This window comes from Leuciscus leuciscus, assembly GCF_965113295.1.
Source record: "Leuciscus leuciscus genome assembly, chromosome: 6".
NCBI lineage: Eukaryota > Metazoa > Chordata > Actinopteri > Cypriniformes > Leuciscidae > Leuciscus > Leuciscus leuciscus.
Genome location: NC_138730.1, coordinates 8,815,099 through 8,830,998, shown reverse-complemented (window position 1 = coordinate 8,830,998; position 15,900 = coordinate 8,815,099). Strand labels below are relative to the sequence as shown.

Sequence of the window (15,900 nt, the reverse complement as noted above, 5' to 3'; positions counted from 1 at the left end):
AAATCTTTTCTAAATTAAACAATGACTGGCCATAATATTTGACAATGACGGAAAACACTGAGTAATCTGAATTTAGACTGCAGTTTCAGGTTTTTCTTTGCAAAGCAAAATTAATTCAACATTTTAACTTTAAATGTTGCGAAATGAAAAACAAAATCAACGCGTAATCAAGACAAAAATATTGATGAATGATGTTTGACAGGTAAAGCCTCTTACTAGACCTTATGTAGCCACGCCCCCTTTCAGCGCTGCGCTCATTGTCTTTTGACTTCCGGTTTTATTTTCACAGTGATCTTGCATATTTATGAATGAACGGCTCGTTTTAAAATCTTCCCGGTCTACTGACATTTGTTAAGACATCTGGTTTAAACATTACAATCCTCATGATAACATTCATTAACTTTTGTTAACTTTATATCAAGTAAATCCACTTCAAAAGCTAATTACTCCTGGACAGTAATGCCATAGGAATATACAGATCGACGGCAAAAACGGAAGTTCAAAGACAATATTCTAAAGATGGCGGCACCCTTGTTTCTCTGGCGCATAAGGTCTATTCGGTTGCTAAGTCGTGACGTAACCACTCTCCGATAATACTCTTTCCGGGTCCAAAGTCCAGGTCCTCTCTACCTACCGCTTTCGCTAGTGTTTTGGTTATTATTGAGTGTTTTTACAATGCCGCAGTGCTGTGTCCCGTGTCCCGAGCTAACTCACTTCAACCTCGTAAATCTTCTTTTTCATTGATGCCTGGACTCTACCCTTAATTATGTCACCTGAGTGATGAGCTACACTAACCATTCTGTTGGTGTTAAAGGAATTTAAACCCTTTTTGACCGCCAAAGGTGCCTCACTAAGAAGGACGTGATCGTAAATAAATGTACAGGTTCCACCATTGTTATTTCTGGACGAGAGGAGCGCTTGGACCCGGAAAAGGCTAAACGTCACGCGTGACGTCAGCCTTAACAATCGGATTGAGTGCTGGGGATGTGGCTGGCGAGGAGAACGATGAAGCCGGTTTCTACGTCTTCTGTGAGTATGGGGATCTTGGTTCATGATCTTGAAGATGGAGAAGAGGGAGCCTGGGAACGAGTCGGAGTTGGAGTTTTTTTTAGATGGTTTTGGACGAAAAAGCTCGGGGAGAGAATTTCAGATAACCCTTAAAGAGGTGGAATTGAAATCGAACGATTGTCATCTGAATCGGGTGACTTAATCTGTATCTCTGAATCTGTAGTGAATGAACTTCAAGAGAATGAGACAAACAGCACTGTAAGGGGCGGCCTGATATAAGAAGGTTTTGAGTCAGGAGACTGGTTGAGGCATGATCCCGCTCCCAAACCTTAGTTAACTAGTCAAGTCCATTTATTTTAAATTTAAATATAAAATGATTTACTTTTATAAACAATCATAAAGTTATTTAAAAGTCTCTCTCTGCTGCAAACCCTTTTTCTGTTTGTTCTCCATGTGTGTTTGGTGATCCAGATGAAATGTCAGTGATGGAGGGAGATTCAGTCACTCTAAACTCTGATCTTACTGAAATGAAGAATGATGTGATTCGGTGGAGGTTTGGGAATGAAAACATTTTAATAGCTGAAATCACTAAACAGGCCAACAGCATCACTGTATATGATGATGTTCTTGATGGGAGATTCAGAGACAGACTGAAGCTGGACAAACAAACTGGATCTCTGACCATCACAAACACCAGAACTGAACATGCGGGACGTTATAAACTACAGGTGTTTTCAAACAGATTTTCATCAAAATCATTCAGCGTTTCTGTCTCTGGTGAGTTGAGATTATTTGTCCTGTCCATCAAATATTCTTATTTTTACCAACAATTTACATGCTTATTAATTGTTGAATAATTTTATAGTTTGAGATGATACAACACACTGATTGAACCAAAAATAAAATGGTTTATTAGATTTGTTCATATTTATCTTTCATGTTTTCCAGCTTGTCTGCCTGTTCCTGTCATCAGCACAGCCTGGCCTTCATCATCATCATCATCAACTCATCCCAATCCTATCAGCAACCAGACTCAACATCTGGACATCACGTTAATAGGTATATTATATATATTATTTTATTATGCTATAGGTGATATTAGGTATTATATATAGTTGATGTCAGCGCTGATATTAGCGTTTATTGATTGATTTGATCTCAGTTTGATGTTTTTATTCCTCAGACTCTGTCCACTGTTGTGGTCCTAACTGAAGCTGTGATCCGATTGGTCCTCTCTGCTCTGGTGGGCGTGGCTACTATCATTATTGTGGTTTATGACATCAGATCCAGAAGAGCTGAACGAGATCAAGCACATATTCACACATCAGGTACATGATTGATGATGTCATTTCTCACAAACTGATTTAGCATTTATAATTATCTGTGAGATTTATTAATGTATGGCTTTTTATGTTTATCTTTTTCAGGAAGTATTGAAATCTAAAGCAGAACGCTGAACTTTAAAGGTCTTTCAAGTGTGTTTTTTTGTTCTGGTGTTTTTTTCATAATAAATACTGAATATTTGACCTTGATTATTTTGAGATAAATCTTGAAAAATCTTATACGTGAGGCTTTATTGTTTATATTTCTCTCAGATACAAAAAAAATGAATAAAGATCTCACACAGATCTCACTTTACTACTGCTGTATATTTGCTCTATGTATTTTCTTGCCTTTATCAATAAAGTTTTTCACTCTGAGGTTCAAGAGTCTCGCCATGTTTTATATTTATTATGTAGAGCGACTCCCAGAGGAATACAGACTTTATATATATAGTTTAAAGATTTCAGAAGTGTGGAACATATAATGCTTTACATTATTAAAATATTATTTAACTATACTGATACTATTTGTCTGTCTACAATAATAAACAAACAACTTCCCCCATCTTGTCGTTTTACCTGAGAAATCACTGATTTGGGACACATTATAATATACTTTGAGATTACAGTGAAATACATAAACACAACATATCAATGCTCCATTTCCTCCAACAGGGAATTATATAGTCTTTAAGGCCTTGTCCACACGGACACGGCAATTTTTTTTTACGCGGTTCGGCCGTTCGTCCACACGGAAACGCAGTATCAGGTCACTGAAACCGAACATTTTTGAAAACCCCTGCCAGGGTGAGGATTTTTAGAAACGCCGGTTGCAGTGTTGTCGTGTAGACAGTAAAACCGGGATTTTTGCTTCTGATTCAGGCTTCTGATTGGCCAACATGGCTTTACGATCGCCGCCTGCTGGTGTGGCATGCTCTTGACAGCACGTGATAGCGTGTTTTTGCGTTTTCATGTAGGCGGAGAGAAAAACTCCGGTTATAAAAATACCTGTGTCCGTGTGGACTAGGCCTAAATCTCTAGTGTGATTTGTCTCTGTGGTCTCATCTGAGGAGCAACACCTCCATCTAGTGGCTCACCCTGAACTCACATGTTATCAGGAGTTATTTCCTCAGTCTCTGTAATGAGATCCAGTGACTGTGTGTGTTACTCAAGAAAGCCACTAGATGACGCTGTGTTCAGTATTATGTGATGAATAGCCTACTATGCAATGAGTAACGAAGAATAAAACCACATGTTGAAGTGTTCAGAGAAAACAAGTAGTAAAGAAGAATAAAACCACATGTTGAAGTGTTCAGAGAAAATAAACAGACATGTTGAGACTGCACTGAGAAGATGGTTGTGTGTGAAAATCCCAGTAAATCAGCAGTTTCTGAAATACTCAGACCAGTCCGTCTGGCACCAACAATCATGACACGTTCAAAGTCACTTAAATCACCATTCTTCCCCGTTCTGATCTCGGTTGAACTTCAGCAGATCGTCTTGACCATGGCTGTGTCCGAAATGGCCCTTATCCACTTCCGGTTTGGGAAACTTTCATTCAAACAGACTGAAAATTATAATTTCAAATCATAAGGTTGCCCTACAAATAAAGCTGATCCGTCAGTTTGACTGATGAGCTGTCAATGTTCCTTCATGTTTTATTTTCAGACATCACGAGAATAATGTAACACTTGGTATTTTAACGTGACATGCAGTGTTGGGGTAGTTACTCAAAAAAAGTAATTAGTTACTAGTTACTAGTTACTTCTGTAAATTGTAATGAGATTACTTTACTAGTTACTGCATTTGAAAAGTAACTTCACTACTTATTACTTTACTTTCCCATTTCTTAATTTACCCTGTAGATACGGACAAAAATCATAGCCCTATCATCACTTAGCCTGTCCGCATAGTGTTTATAAATGTAGCCTATACAAAATGGCATGTAAAACCATATGAAAGAACAATATCCATGTCTGCACAAAGAAATATGCCTCACTGTAAAATCCACAGACAACAGGATAAAGGACAAATGTCTGCGGTGGTAGACACATAATCAGGGCTGGACTGGGACAAAAAAAAATCGGCCCTGGCATTTTGGCCATAATAATAATAGCACACTAATATGCATATATTGTAAAACAAATGCACTGAAAAATAAAGGAAACTTTCATAATTAGTTTTGTACTAATTTCTATACTTGAAAGAGATATAAGCACATGATCTTTTATTTTGATGGAAAACATGGTTTACAAACGCGTCTCATTAAATTTATAGTAAATTACGGTAATCGTCAACTATGCAGATGTGGAAATAATGTGTTACTGGGTAATGGGTTCCTACACTCATGACATCCCATACACAAAATAAATATATTTGAAATATATTTTCAGAGTATATTTTGGAATATATGCAAATATTTGAAATTGGCCCAATAAATATATTTCACACTTAACATCATATATTTTTGTTATATTTCAGAATATATTTCAATGTATTTGGAATATATGCCACATATATTTTGACACTTTTGGGGACCCATACAGAAAAAAAGTACATTGAAATATATTCTGAAATATAACAAAAATATATGATGTGATATAATATGGTGTGAAATATATTTATTGGGCCAATTTCAAATATTTGCATATATTCCAAAATATACTCTGAAAATATATTTAAAATGTATTTATTTTGTGTATGGGATAGCCTAAGTGTTTTGAAAGTAACTGTTAGTTCTGCTCATCATCAGCCACGGGAGCTGATGAAGGTCCTGCTGCTGCAGAAAACATTTTGACACAGTTTACAGTGTCTGCTTGAAGGGTCTGTGTCTATTTTTCACGCTAATTTTCTCTGCACATTCCTTGCGTTTCTTCTCCATCTCTCAGACTATTTTGACAGAGACACACTGAAACACTTGTACGCTCGCTCAAAGCCCAAAGGGGGAGGTGTTTAAAGATGTGATTGGACCAGCCCAGTGTCAATCAAGAAAAGATCCAATGGGCCAAGGTGTTTCATGGGCCGGTCAGCTATCAGGAAAAAAAAAAACTGACGAATACTTTTTTTAACTAATGCATTACACCGGCACGCACTTACTTAACCCAGCGCCGCCAATTAAGCAAAACGAATGGGCCGCCGATGTACGAGTTTTATGGTCCGTTAAAAAAAAAAAAAAAAAAAATTTGAGATGTCGACCCAAAAGGCACGTCAGCCCACTGGGAATCTCCCGGTAGTCCCGATGGCCAGTACTTGCTGCCTGAGCATATAAAGTGCATTTCACGCGAATATTTTGGTCCTTTCGAGCAATAAACTGAAAGAAATGTGAATATCGCCACTGGCCGAAACCCCCTGTCCGTCTCCTCCGTCTCCATTTCCCGCTCCCCTTCGCACCAGCAGCTACGTCACTCAAATCGATCTCTATGACAACGGTGCCGCGCGCGCACACACACACACACACACACACACACACACAGACAGACATGCACGCAGCACAAACAGATCAGAGCTTTACACGCAGGCAAACACGAATTGGGTAACGCAGGAAAACGCGTTCCTATAGTCTAGTAAAGTAGTGTAGTTACCGATATTTTTAGTGTAATGCGTTACTTTATTTCGTTACCCAAAAAAGTAATATCGTTACTGTAATCCGTTACTTTGTAACTCGTTACCCCCAACACTGGTGACATGTTATAACAAGAATATCTATGCAAGAGCTATTTCCCAGATAGCAATGAGTCGGCGGCCCACCGTCGGCGCTCCGGCGGCAGTAGAAGCGGCAGAACGGCGACATCGCAAACACGTTGGACGGCGCACCGCCGGCGGCAGCCGCTTTTTAAAAGCGGCAGCCGCCTTCCTACCGCCTTCGTTCCGCGGCCGGCCCGCGGGCCAACCGCCGTCCCGCCGCCTTTATATTGAAGGCGGCCCTTCCGCGGCCCGCCGGAGGCAAGCGCTATTTTCGAGCTATCTGCCGCCGCTTATTCTGGCTATATATAATATTTAATATTTATAGCATGCAGTTTATCAAGAATAATGATTGCTCAAACCAGACAAATATCCATTTGGCATTTTTATTCCACATTTCAAAGTACATTAACTGTAATTTAAACAAGATGTGTCAGATCACTGACACATAACAGAAAAATAAATAAATCAATATACTAACATGCAGGTTTCTTATTAAATTTTGGTAAAAAACAAAACAAAAACAAAAAACAGCCTTACAAGCAAATTACAACTCTTACAATAATTGTTCATATAAAGAGGACAGCTCTAGGGTGAAAAAAATTACCTGTAAACATTATGACAAGTAAAGAGAATACTTGATACGAAATAATGTGCAGGATACCAAATAAATCAAAGTATGACATCACATTTACAAGCCATTTCTAACAATAGGTTAAGTGGTAGTAATTTATAGTAAAGCTCTGGAGTAGAATAGACCATTATAGCTGCAATGCTGACCTGTGGCACAAGGACTTACAAGCATTATTTGAAAAAAGAAAAAAAAGAAAGTAATTTCCACAGTTAGTGAGTATAGTGTGACACTTCTGACTTCTTTAGGGGTCTTGATGTTACTGACTGCAAGATAAAGAAAGGATTCCAGTTGTCAGTGATTCTGGGGTGTCAGTAGTCAGCCTAAGTGGTCGGCTGTGGGTCCCTCTCAGCTGTGCGGTGCCTTTTTCTGCCTTCACGGTCAGATGCTCCTTTCAGGTAACGCGAAACGTTAACCTAGACCGCTTCATCAGTGGCATCCTGGGTTGCCAGGTTCTTCCGGATGGCTAATTTAGAATATACAGATCTGTCATTTCATTTGAATTGCATGAGGCCATACACATCTACTTAAATATAATAAAAAAAATATCCAACTTACTTTGAACAATGGTCTAAAGCAGTGGTTCTCAATTCCAGTCCTCGTGACCCACTGCTCTGCACATTTTGTATGTCTCCCTTATTTAACAGACCTGAACCAGATCATCAGCTCATTAGGAGAGACTCCATGAACTGAACTGAGTGTGTCAGATAAGAGAGACATACAAAAAGTGCAGAGCAGTGGGTCACGAGGACTGGAATTGAAAACCACTGGTCTAAAGGAACATGTCTCTAAAACATGCTTTATCCCCTACACCGAGCTGAAAATCCAAAAAAGTGTTACAAATTACATTTCTCTGAAGCTTCTCATAAATAAATAAAAAATGTGAAAGGCTAAGGATTCAGACTGTAATATATGCAGTTTACAATCTTAAATTTTACTTTTTAGATTACTCTATGGCGTTATAATCAGCAAACTTACAAATTGTTCCTGGAGCTTTTTATCCTGCTTCAAACTGTTGTCAAGACACGGCAAATCTTCCTGGGTGTGTAGGGGGAGTAACAGATCCCCTGACAGGGATAACTCCAACAGACACAACATCGCCAAACTCTGCAAGACGTCACAGCATAAGTGTCTGATCTGCACCTACAGGGTTTCCCAGAATAAAATAGTCAGTCCTGGTCCCTCAACTACTAAACTATGACATTTATATCTAGGTCTACTACATGTACAGGTAGCCCCAGTGGGAATTAAACCAACAACCACAGGTGCTGTTTGCAAGTTGTACCTGATTGCCCAGTGCAAGCAAACGTCTTCAACATTGTTTGTTGAACTTGCTTCACCTGCTCTTGAAGTGAGCCGCTGTCATCCAAAGCTACAAAATGAAAGGCATATGGTCATTTTGGACTTACATCACACACAAAAAAGTACAATTTAAGAAACAGTGCAAGTTCTCACCTGCTCGTGCATTGCTTTCCCTCAGGGCTTGGTTCTACATTTTAAAAATAAAACAAACAATTAAAGGCACTATTTGCAATACTGTTAAAACACTGGACATTAAGACATAAGGCTAGAATATACCTTCACAGCTGAAAACTTCATGCTTGACACGAGATGCCATTGGAGTACAAGGGCCAACAATAGAGCAATGACTTTCTCCCTCCTATTGATAATCATTGACATGTAAAAATATGTTTGAAGTTATTGCATACATTTAATGAATTGGACTTAAATGTAACACTTAGTTAAGCGCAACGTATTACATACCTCCAGAGTTTTCACCCATATGCTGCCAGGGTAAATTTGCTGCCGGGGGAGTAAAGCTTAGTACTTGATGAGCTGGGGGAGCAAACATAACAGCTTTCATTTCAATGCAGAGTATTGCATATTCAGTAATGACAAAAAAACTTCACAAATAACATCACTTACTTGTACTCAAACTCTTGGCGGATTCTGGATTACTGGGGAGAAACCTGGTTCTAAGAAAGAGGAAACAGAAATTTGATGATAATAATAATAATAATAATGAATGAAAGATTCCGCTATCCACAATAAACAGACAAATAAATTACACAGATGAAATAAAGGAAAATCAAATGTACAAGTCAGACCCATTTACCTGCTCCCTTCATGAACTTAAAATGATGTTTCTCCCAGGTGCTGTGTGGAGGTGTGCAGCGGATGGCTAAATTGTTCCTTTGTCTTTTTTGCGAAGGTTAAATGGGGGCCAGTGGCACATGCCCTTCGCTGAGCCACTCTTGCGGAACCACTGCAAATGGCAGATCCTCCTTGTTGATAAACTGAACAATGTGAAGCATCTAAAATAGAAGACACATTAGCATAAAGTATACTTTTTGATAAAAAAAATTTCAGGCAAAATCAACAACATTAAAATGCTCACACCTTCGAAAAAGCAGTCATTTTCACAAGTGGATCAACAGAAAACCATGTTCAGACAAACAAAATCATATAAACAACCTATATACATCGTTATTTTTGTAAGAAAACACCAAAAGTTAAACTATAGTCTTTCTAGATGTAAAGTTTGGCTACCTACTGTAGCTAGATACATTTAACATGTAACGTTAGAACATGCTTGAACTCAGTGTGTAAAAAAGGTGAAACAGCATGTGGTAGCGAACACTGTAATCTAGACTAGCAGCATAATTATGTTTAGTTAGAAAACAACACAAGTTATACTGATCAGTCTTTCTTGTCGTGAAGATTTTGCTAACGTTACCATTCCCACCGTAGTTCAGGAACTGTAACGTTAGTTAATTCGACTGACCAATACTATCTTAAACCACATGTACTCACACTTTTATAAACATACATAACAGTTAAACATACTTAGAAGAAGAAAAAAACTCAACGCCAGGAAGAAACTAAGTAACGTTAGCCTAGCTATGGCGGAAGCATGGCGGAAACTTTGCAAACAAGGCTAACTTACTTTAGCTTGACTAGTTAGGCAAGAACAGATTTTAAGAAGAAGAACTAAAAACAATGTCAAAAATGAACATAGTAATATTGCGTTAAACAAAAAGGAAAAATGTACTTACTTAAAAGATCGTATATTTCCTCTCTCCAAATACTGAAACCGTGTGACGAGACGAGTAAATCTGCTTCAGTTTTTTAGGTGCTGCCCCTCTCGACCGGTGGAGGTACTTCTCTGTTTGTGCTTTAACACTTTCTTAAACATTTGTACAGGTCGCAAAACTCGCAATTGCAAACTGCAAAGTAATCCCTTATACATGTAAAATGTAAAATAAATTAAAAATTGAGCTTGTAAAACAATGAAAAACATAACCACAATTTCCTGGAGTGACAGAGAGACAAAATATTTATAAATATTTCACTTTATCCTTCAGGTCAAAACAGGGATTTTCATGTTTCTCATATAGACATTACCATGGTTGCAAATTAATAAAAAAAATATAAAGCAAACCCAAGATTTTGGCCAAGTTGCAGATGTCTTTCACTGTTCACTGATTTCAAGCATTGGTGAAAAATCTAACTTCATCCATTTATTCTGCTAAATTGTTCATACCATGAATGAAATATTTATTTTAAAAACTAATCAGAATCAGAAAGATATTTATTGCCAAGTAAGTTTTACAAAAGGAATTCTTTTTGGTCTATTGGTGCATCTCAAATTGTGCATAAATCAAAGAAATGTAAAGAATTGTCACCTTAAGTGAATAAAATAATTCTATATATTTTACATATTATCGCTTCAGAGTTTCAAAGTAATTTAAATGTAATTTCCTAAACCTTATCATGGAATCAGAGTAAAATCTGTTATAACCCCTAATGGCTTTGGAGCAACAACAAAAATGTATATAATTCACATAATAATTATAATCGCTTTAAATGTGAAAAGTAGTTAAGATGCTGTCAGTTTCACTCATGGCTGGTCGATTTCAAAGCGTCTTGCCGCCAGCCGGCCGCGGTTCATTTAGACGGCGGCAACCGCCAGAGAGAATGAAGTCGGCGGCCCGGCGGCTGTTCGCCGGCGGCATCTCGCAAGAAATGGGAGTGACGTATTCGGCGGCAAACGTTTCATCGCCGCCAGCGGGACGCACCTATAGCCGACAGCTTGGGGCCGGCGGCAAAAAGAAGCCGTGCCGATATTTTTTGCTATCTGGGTTTCAGTCGCTGTATTCTCTTCCTCGTGATTTTCTTTTTTCTTTTGCATTCCGCTGTAACAGTATGAAAAATGACAACATATACTGAACATTTGTGGTCTGTTCTCCCAATTTAATTTCTGATATATTCCATTAAAAATTCCCTGGAATGCACGAAGAATCTCTCGTTTTCTCCTCAAATCCTCACATTTCTTTCCAGGTTTGCTGAAGTTAATGAACATTTTTGATTAAGGCAACGAATGTTACAGATATATATTAATCAGTGGCGTGCACAGACCTCCAAGACCAAGAAGGGCACAAAAAAAAAAGAAAATAATTATTACTTCAAATAACAGTCAAATGTATTTTTTTACATAATTTAAATTCAATTATTTATTAAATAAATCACCTGTATTTAAAGCAGTACCCGTCTGTCTGTTGTGTTTTTAAATATTATAATGACTTCCTCACAATTAATTGGAATATCTCGCTCGATGGAGAGCAGCAGTAGGTCAGAGAGCCTCTCTTCATTACAAAGACTTTGAAGACTGGATTTCACAAGCTTTAACTTTGAAAATGACCGTTCAACTGTAGATGTGGAGACAGGTAATGTTGCATATATTTTAAGGAGTTGAGAAAGAGAGGGGAAAACAGACTCAATCTCATTGTCTTTTAGGCACTTTAGCATTTCCTGCACATTGGTTTTGGGGAAGGAGTAGGATGCATGAAACCTTCTGTGAAGGTCTTTTCTTCCTCAATCCCATAGAACTTGCTAACTGTTCTGACAAGTTCAACATCACCGGTTCCACTCCTTTTGAGCACTTGGATGCTACTGTCAGACTGTGTAAGCCTTTGAGGATAATATTTGTCATATAATATCAGTTGAACTATTATCCTTTCCTTTGAATCGTCTGACCATCTCTTGAGTAATGGTATCCAAAAAGGTGTAGTATACCCTTGTTCGGTAGAACTCCTCCAAATTCTCAGGGTGATGGTCTTCTCCTGTTGACATGGAACTGTACTTATACCTTGCAGGTATTTTTCTGGGTCTTGTCTCACCAGGTATTTTGTCAGCAAACTCAATTCCAGCAACCTCAGCCCTCTCCTTTGCTTTTTCAAACACAATTTTGAATTCACTTTCTGACCTCAGTTCCTGAAGCCTTTTTAGCACTCCTTCCACCACTGTGTATGACACTGCCAGATCCACATCTTTACGCTGAAGAGCAGCTGATGCAAAAGCAGTCTCATGGAACACTGGGGTGGTCACCTCCATACAAAGCATAAACTCAAAATGTATGCTGTGAAACAACATTAGAGCATCACCTGCAGCTGGATCTGGTGGATTGCTGTCTGACAGTTGCATAGTGCTTTTGTCACAGGTCGGGGTGGGCCAAGCCAGACTGCGCTCACCCCTAAACCACTGTCACCCAGAGGAGCGTATCAAGGAGGAGGCAAGAGGCAGGAGTAAAAGGAATGGCAACTTTATTTTCTATTAAAAAGCAATTAAGAAATCCTAATCTAAAACTCCTTGTCTTCTTCCCAGGAACCTGGAACAGCACCGCCGTGGATATGGACCGGCGAGAATCTCAGGTGAGTATCACAGGTGAGTAAGGATATCGAGGCTCACTTCCTTCACGGACTGGTGTCAGACTCCCAGTGGGAAAGCGTTGGACAGGTGCGTATCACAAGTGAGTAGAGAGAACGGGGATCACTTCCTTCACAGGTGGATGTCAGACTTACAGTGGAAGGGCGTTCGACAGGTAGGTGTCACAGGTGAGTAGAGGGATCACGGCTCACTTCCTCACAAACTGGTGCCAGACTCACAGTGGGAGAGCGTTAGACAGGTGGATATCACAGGTGGGTAGAGGAATCACGGCTCACTTCCTCCACAGACTGGTGCCAGACTCGCAGTGGGAGAGCAGTAGACGGGTGAGTATCACAGGTGAGTAGAGAGATCACGGCTCACTTCCTCGCAAACTGGTGCCAGACTCACAGTAGGAGAACGTTAGACAGGTGGATATCACAGGTGAGTAGAGAAATCACGGCTCACTTCCTCCACAGACTGGGGCCAGACTCACAGTGGGAGAGCAGTAGACAGGTGAGTATCACAGGTGAGTAGAGGATTCACGGCTCACTTCCTCGCAAACTGGTGCCAGACCCACAGTGGGAGAACGTTAGACCGGTGGATGTCACAGGTGAGTAGAGAAATCACGGCTCACTTCCTCCACAGGCTGGGGCCAGACTCACAGTGGGAGAGCAGTAGACCGGTGAGTATCACAGGTGAGTAGAGAAATCACGGCTCACTTCCTCCACAGGCTGGGGCCAGACTCACAGTGTGAGAGCAGTAGACAGGTGAGTGTCCCAGGTGACAGAATCGGCTTCAACAGCAATACACCATTCTCACATGGGTTGCAAGAGACGGATAACTTCACACCATGCAGGTAGGCTTCAGGGCTGCAGCAGCCTCAAGGTCAGACAGAGCGGGGTTTCTCTAGAACAGACAGAATCAACTTCAACAGCAATACACAGTTCTCACATGGGTTGCAGGGGACGGATAACTTCACACCATGCAGGTAGGCTCAAAACTGCAGCAGACTCGGGTCGCAGGCTGAGCGGGGGCTTCTCCCGGACAGACAGAATCAACTTCAACAGCAATACACAGCTCTCACGTGGGTTGCAGGGGACAGATAACTTCACACCGTGCAGTTGGGCTTCAGGGCTGCAGCAGACTCAAAGGCACAGACAGAACAGAGCTTTCTCTAAGGCAGACGAAATTAAGACTTCACACAGCAGTATACAGTTCTCACGTGTATTGCAGGGAACAGATAACTTCACACCATGCAGTTGGACTTCAGGGCTGCAGCAGACTCCAAGTCACAGACAGAGCAGAGCTTTCTCTAGAACAGACAGAATCAACTTCAACAGCAATACACAGTTCTCAAATGGGGTGATGTTATCTCGCAGAGGTTCTTCTTTCTAGACACCGCACGTAGATGTAAGCAATCTCACTCAGCTCTCACGGTAGATAGTAGACCCCCAGGATGCATGGGCGATTGCACAGCAATAAAGATATTCTTCCACACACACACACTGCAATCCAACTCTAAGCATGCAATCGTGAGGGGAAACGTCAATTTAAACACTGCAACTTCACTCTTCTAGTGCGCATAAGGCCAGCACTCACCCGCAAGTCCTGGTCTACCGCACTGATGATCGCCAGGGGCGGACAGAACACTCGAGAGATTTTTCCTCGCGGTCACAGACGGACTTCACTTCGCTGAACTCCATTCGGGGAGAGGAGGTGAGAGATCGACAAAGAATCAGTATTTCACTCGGTGAAGGGTGTACACATGCTCCAAACACTTCAATCCAATACCCAATTTAGTGGAGAACACAATGTGTTCAGTTTGTTAACTACTCATCTCTCTCTCTTCTCCAGCTCAGTCAGCGCGTTTCATTCCTCTGGGCCGTCCTCGCGTCCTCTCAAACAACGCTCCTCTTCCTTCAAGACAACCCCGTAACTGCAGTGCCCATAACCAATTCCCCACGAGAGAGAAACCACCAACGATCGGAGGGGAGGACAGTCCAGATCAACAAGGCAGAAGAACAACACAGCACCACAGCATGGCACAGTACCCGCCAGCCTTCTCCTCCTCGTGGGTTTTATCCTCTCTAAAAGCGGGAGTGGCCTCAATCAGACGCTCAGAGTGAAGTCCCTACACCTGTCGCCAATCTGCCGTTTAGTTGTCATGACGACAAACACTCATACAGATCTGGAGCTGTTTGTCACCCCGTGACACTTTTAAGGCATTTTCTCGACAGGCCCAGCGTGTGTCTGTCAGCCATTTTAATTCAAAGGTTTACATATTTAACAATAACAATTTTTGCATTTCTATGAATGCAGCATGGCGCTTGCTATAAGAAGACAGGAAAGTGTAGAGCCTCTGTACCAAATTTAAAAAAACGCACAAAATGCGGGCTTGATTTAGTTGTCACTAACACTAGGTTTAAACAGTGTGCGTGGCAGTGCACATATAGTGCTTTTTCATTTTGGCTCTGAATTCTGGCCTGCAGCCCCTTGTAGCTAGCACTCATGTTAGCACTCATGTTAGCTGCACCATCATAGCCTTGACCCCGGATATTTTCAGCGTTCAATCCATTTTCTAAAAGAATGGTCATTACCACTTCCTCTAAGTCTTTGCCACTTGTTGAGTTTACCTGACACACTTGAATGAAGCGCTCCTTTATTTGCATGTCATGGACAAACTGGACCACAAAGGATACTTGCTCTGAGTGTGACACATCGGTAGTTTCATCCAAAAGAACTGAAAATATTGTGGCCTCATTCATCTCTTTCAGAATTACATTCCTCACTTGTGTTCCAAGAGATCTTATTAGGTCATTTTGGGTCCTGTTGGATAAAAGTGTCACCTGTGGCTTCTTCTTGTGTGACTGAATCATCTGGATACACTCAAGATACATTCTGAGGACACTGTCATATTCAGCTACACTGTTAATTATTTCCGTGTTAAATAACAGGAAATTACTGCCAGCAGGGTTACCATTATTTTCCTGTTATTTTAACAGTTAATTCATGTTAATGTTTTTTTTTTTACAGTGCACTCCCCGTAATGTTTTTCAACAGGAATTTACTGTGAATCAAATAAAAAAACAGGAAATAACTGGCAGCAGTGTTACCATTATTTTCCTGTTAAATCACCATTTATTTTGTTTCCATTAAGTATTGTTAATTATTTTTAGCATAGTAACGTGTACCACTGATTGTTATAGACATATTCTAGCTTGAGTTAATACAAGAATAGGCATAATCCATCAGAACACTTAAGTGAAAGAAAACGAATAGTTCCGTGTTGAATCTTTTTTTTTTTTATTGTAATACAAACACTGAAAGATAAATACTTACAAATGTAGGCACACATGGATCAGACCAATCACAGAAATATACTGTATATCATGTTCATTGCTGACATCTGTGGTCGCTGGACAGAAAATAACAAATGTGTCTGTCTTAAACTAACAAAGACACTTGCGTTTGGCTTTGCGCTGCGTCGGTGCAAGATAGGGCCCTAAACCTCAACATTTAATGTTCCCTGAACTGCTAAAATTCAGCTAAAAA

General features: G+C 40.2%; 1 protein-coding gene and 1 long non-coding RNA gene across 2 annotated transcripts; one reads left to right on the top strand and one right to left on the bottom strand.

Moving 5' to 3' along the window:
* The first annotated feature begins 1,000 nt into the window (after positions 1-1,000).
* Positions 1,001-2,676, top strand: LOC309500672 (uncharacterized protein). Its single transcript, XM_082172355.1, has 5 exons — positions 1,001-1,029; positions 1,480-1,785; positions 1,957-2,067; positions 2,192-2,336; positions 2,436-2,676. The coding sequence occupies exons 2-4, from the start codon at positions 1,485-1,487 to the stop codon at positions 2,218-2,220; spliced, it is 441 nt and encodes a 146-aa protein (XP_082028481.1). The 5' UTR covers positions 1,001-1,029; positions 1,480-1,484; the 3' UTR covers positions 2,221-2,336; positions 2,436-2,676.
* Positions 2,677-8,539: 5,863 nt separating this feature from the next.
* Positions 8,540-9,897, bottom strand: LOC309500349. The gene is made up of 3 exons (XR_014206559.1): positions 9,699-9,897; positions 8,759-8,957; positions 8,540-8,618 (listed from the first exon to the last, which is right to left on the bottom strand). It is a non-coding gene; the product is annotated as an uncharacterized lncRNA (long non-coding RNA).
* Between the last annotated feature and the right edge of the window lie 6,003 nt (positions 9,898-15,900).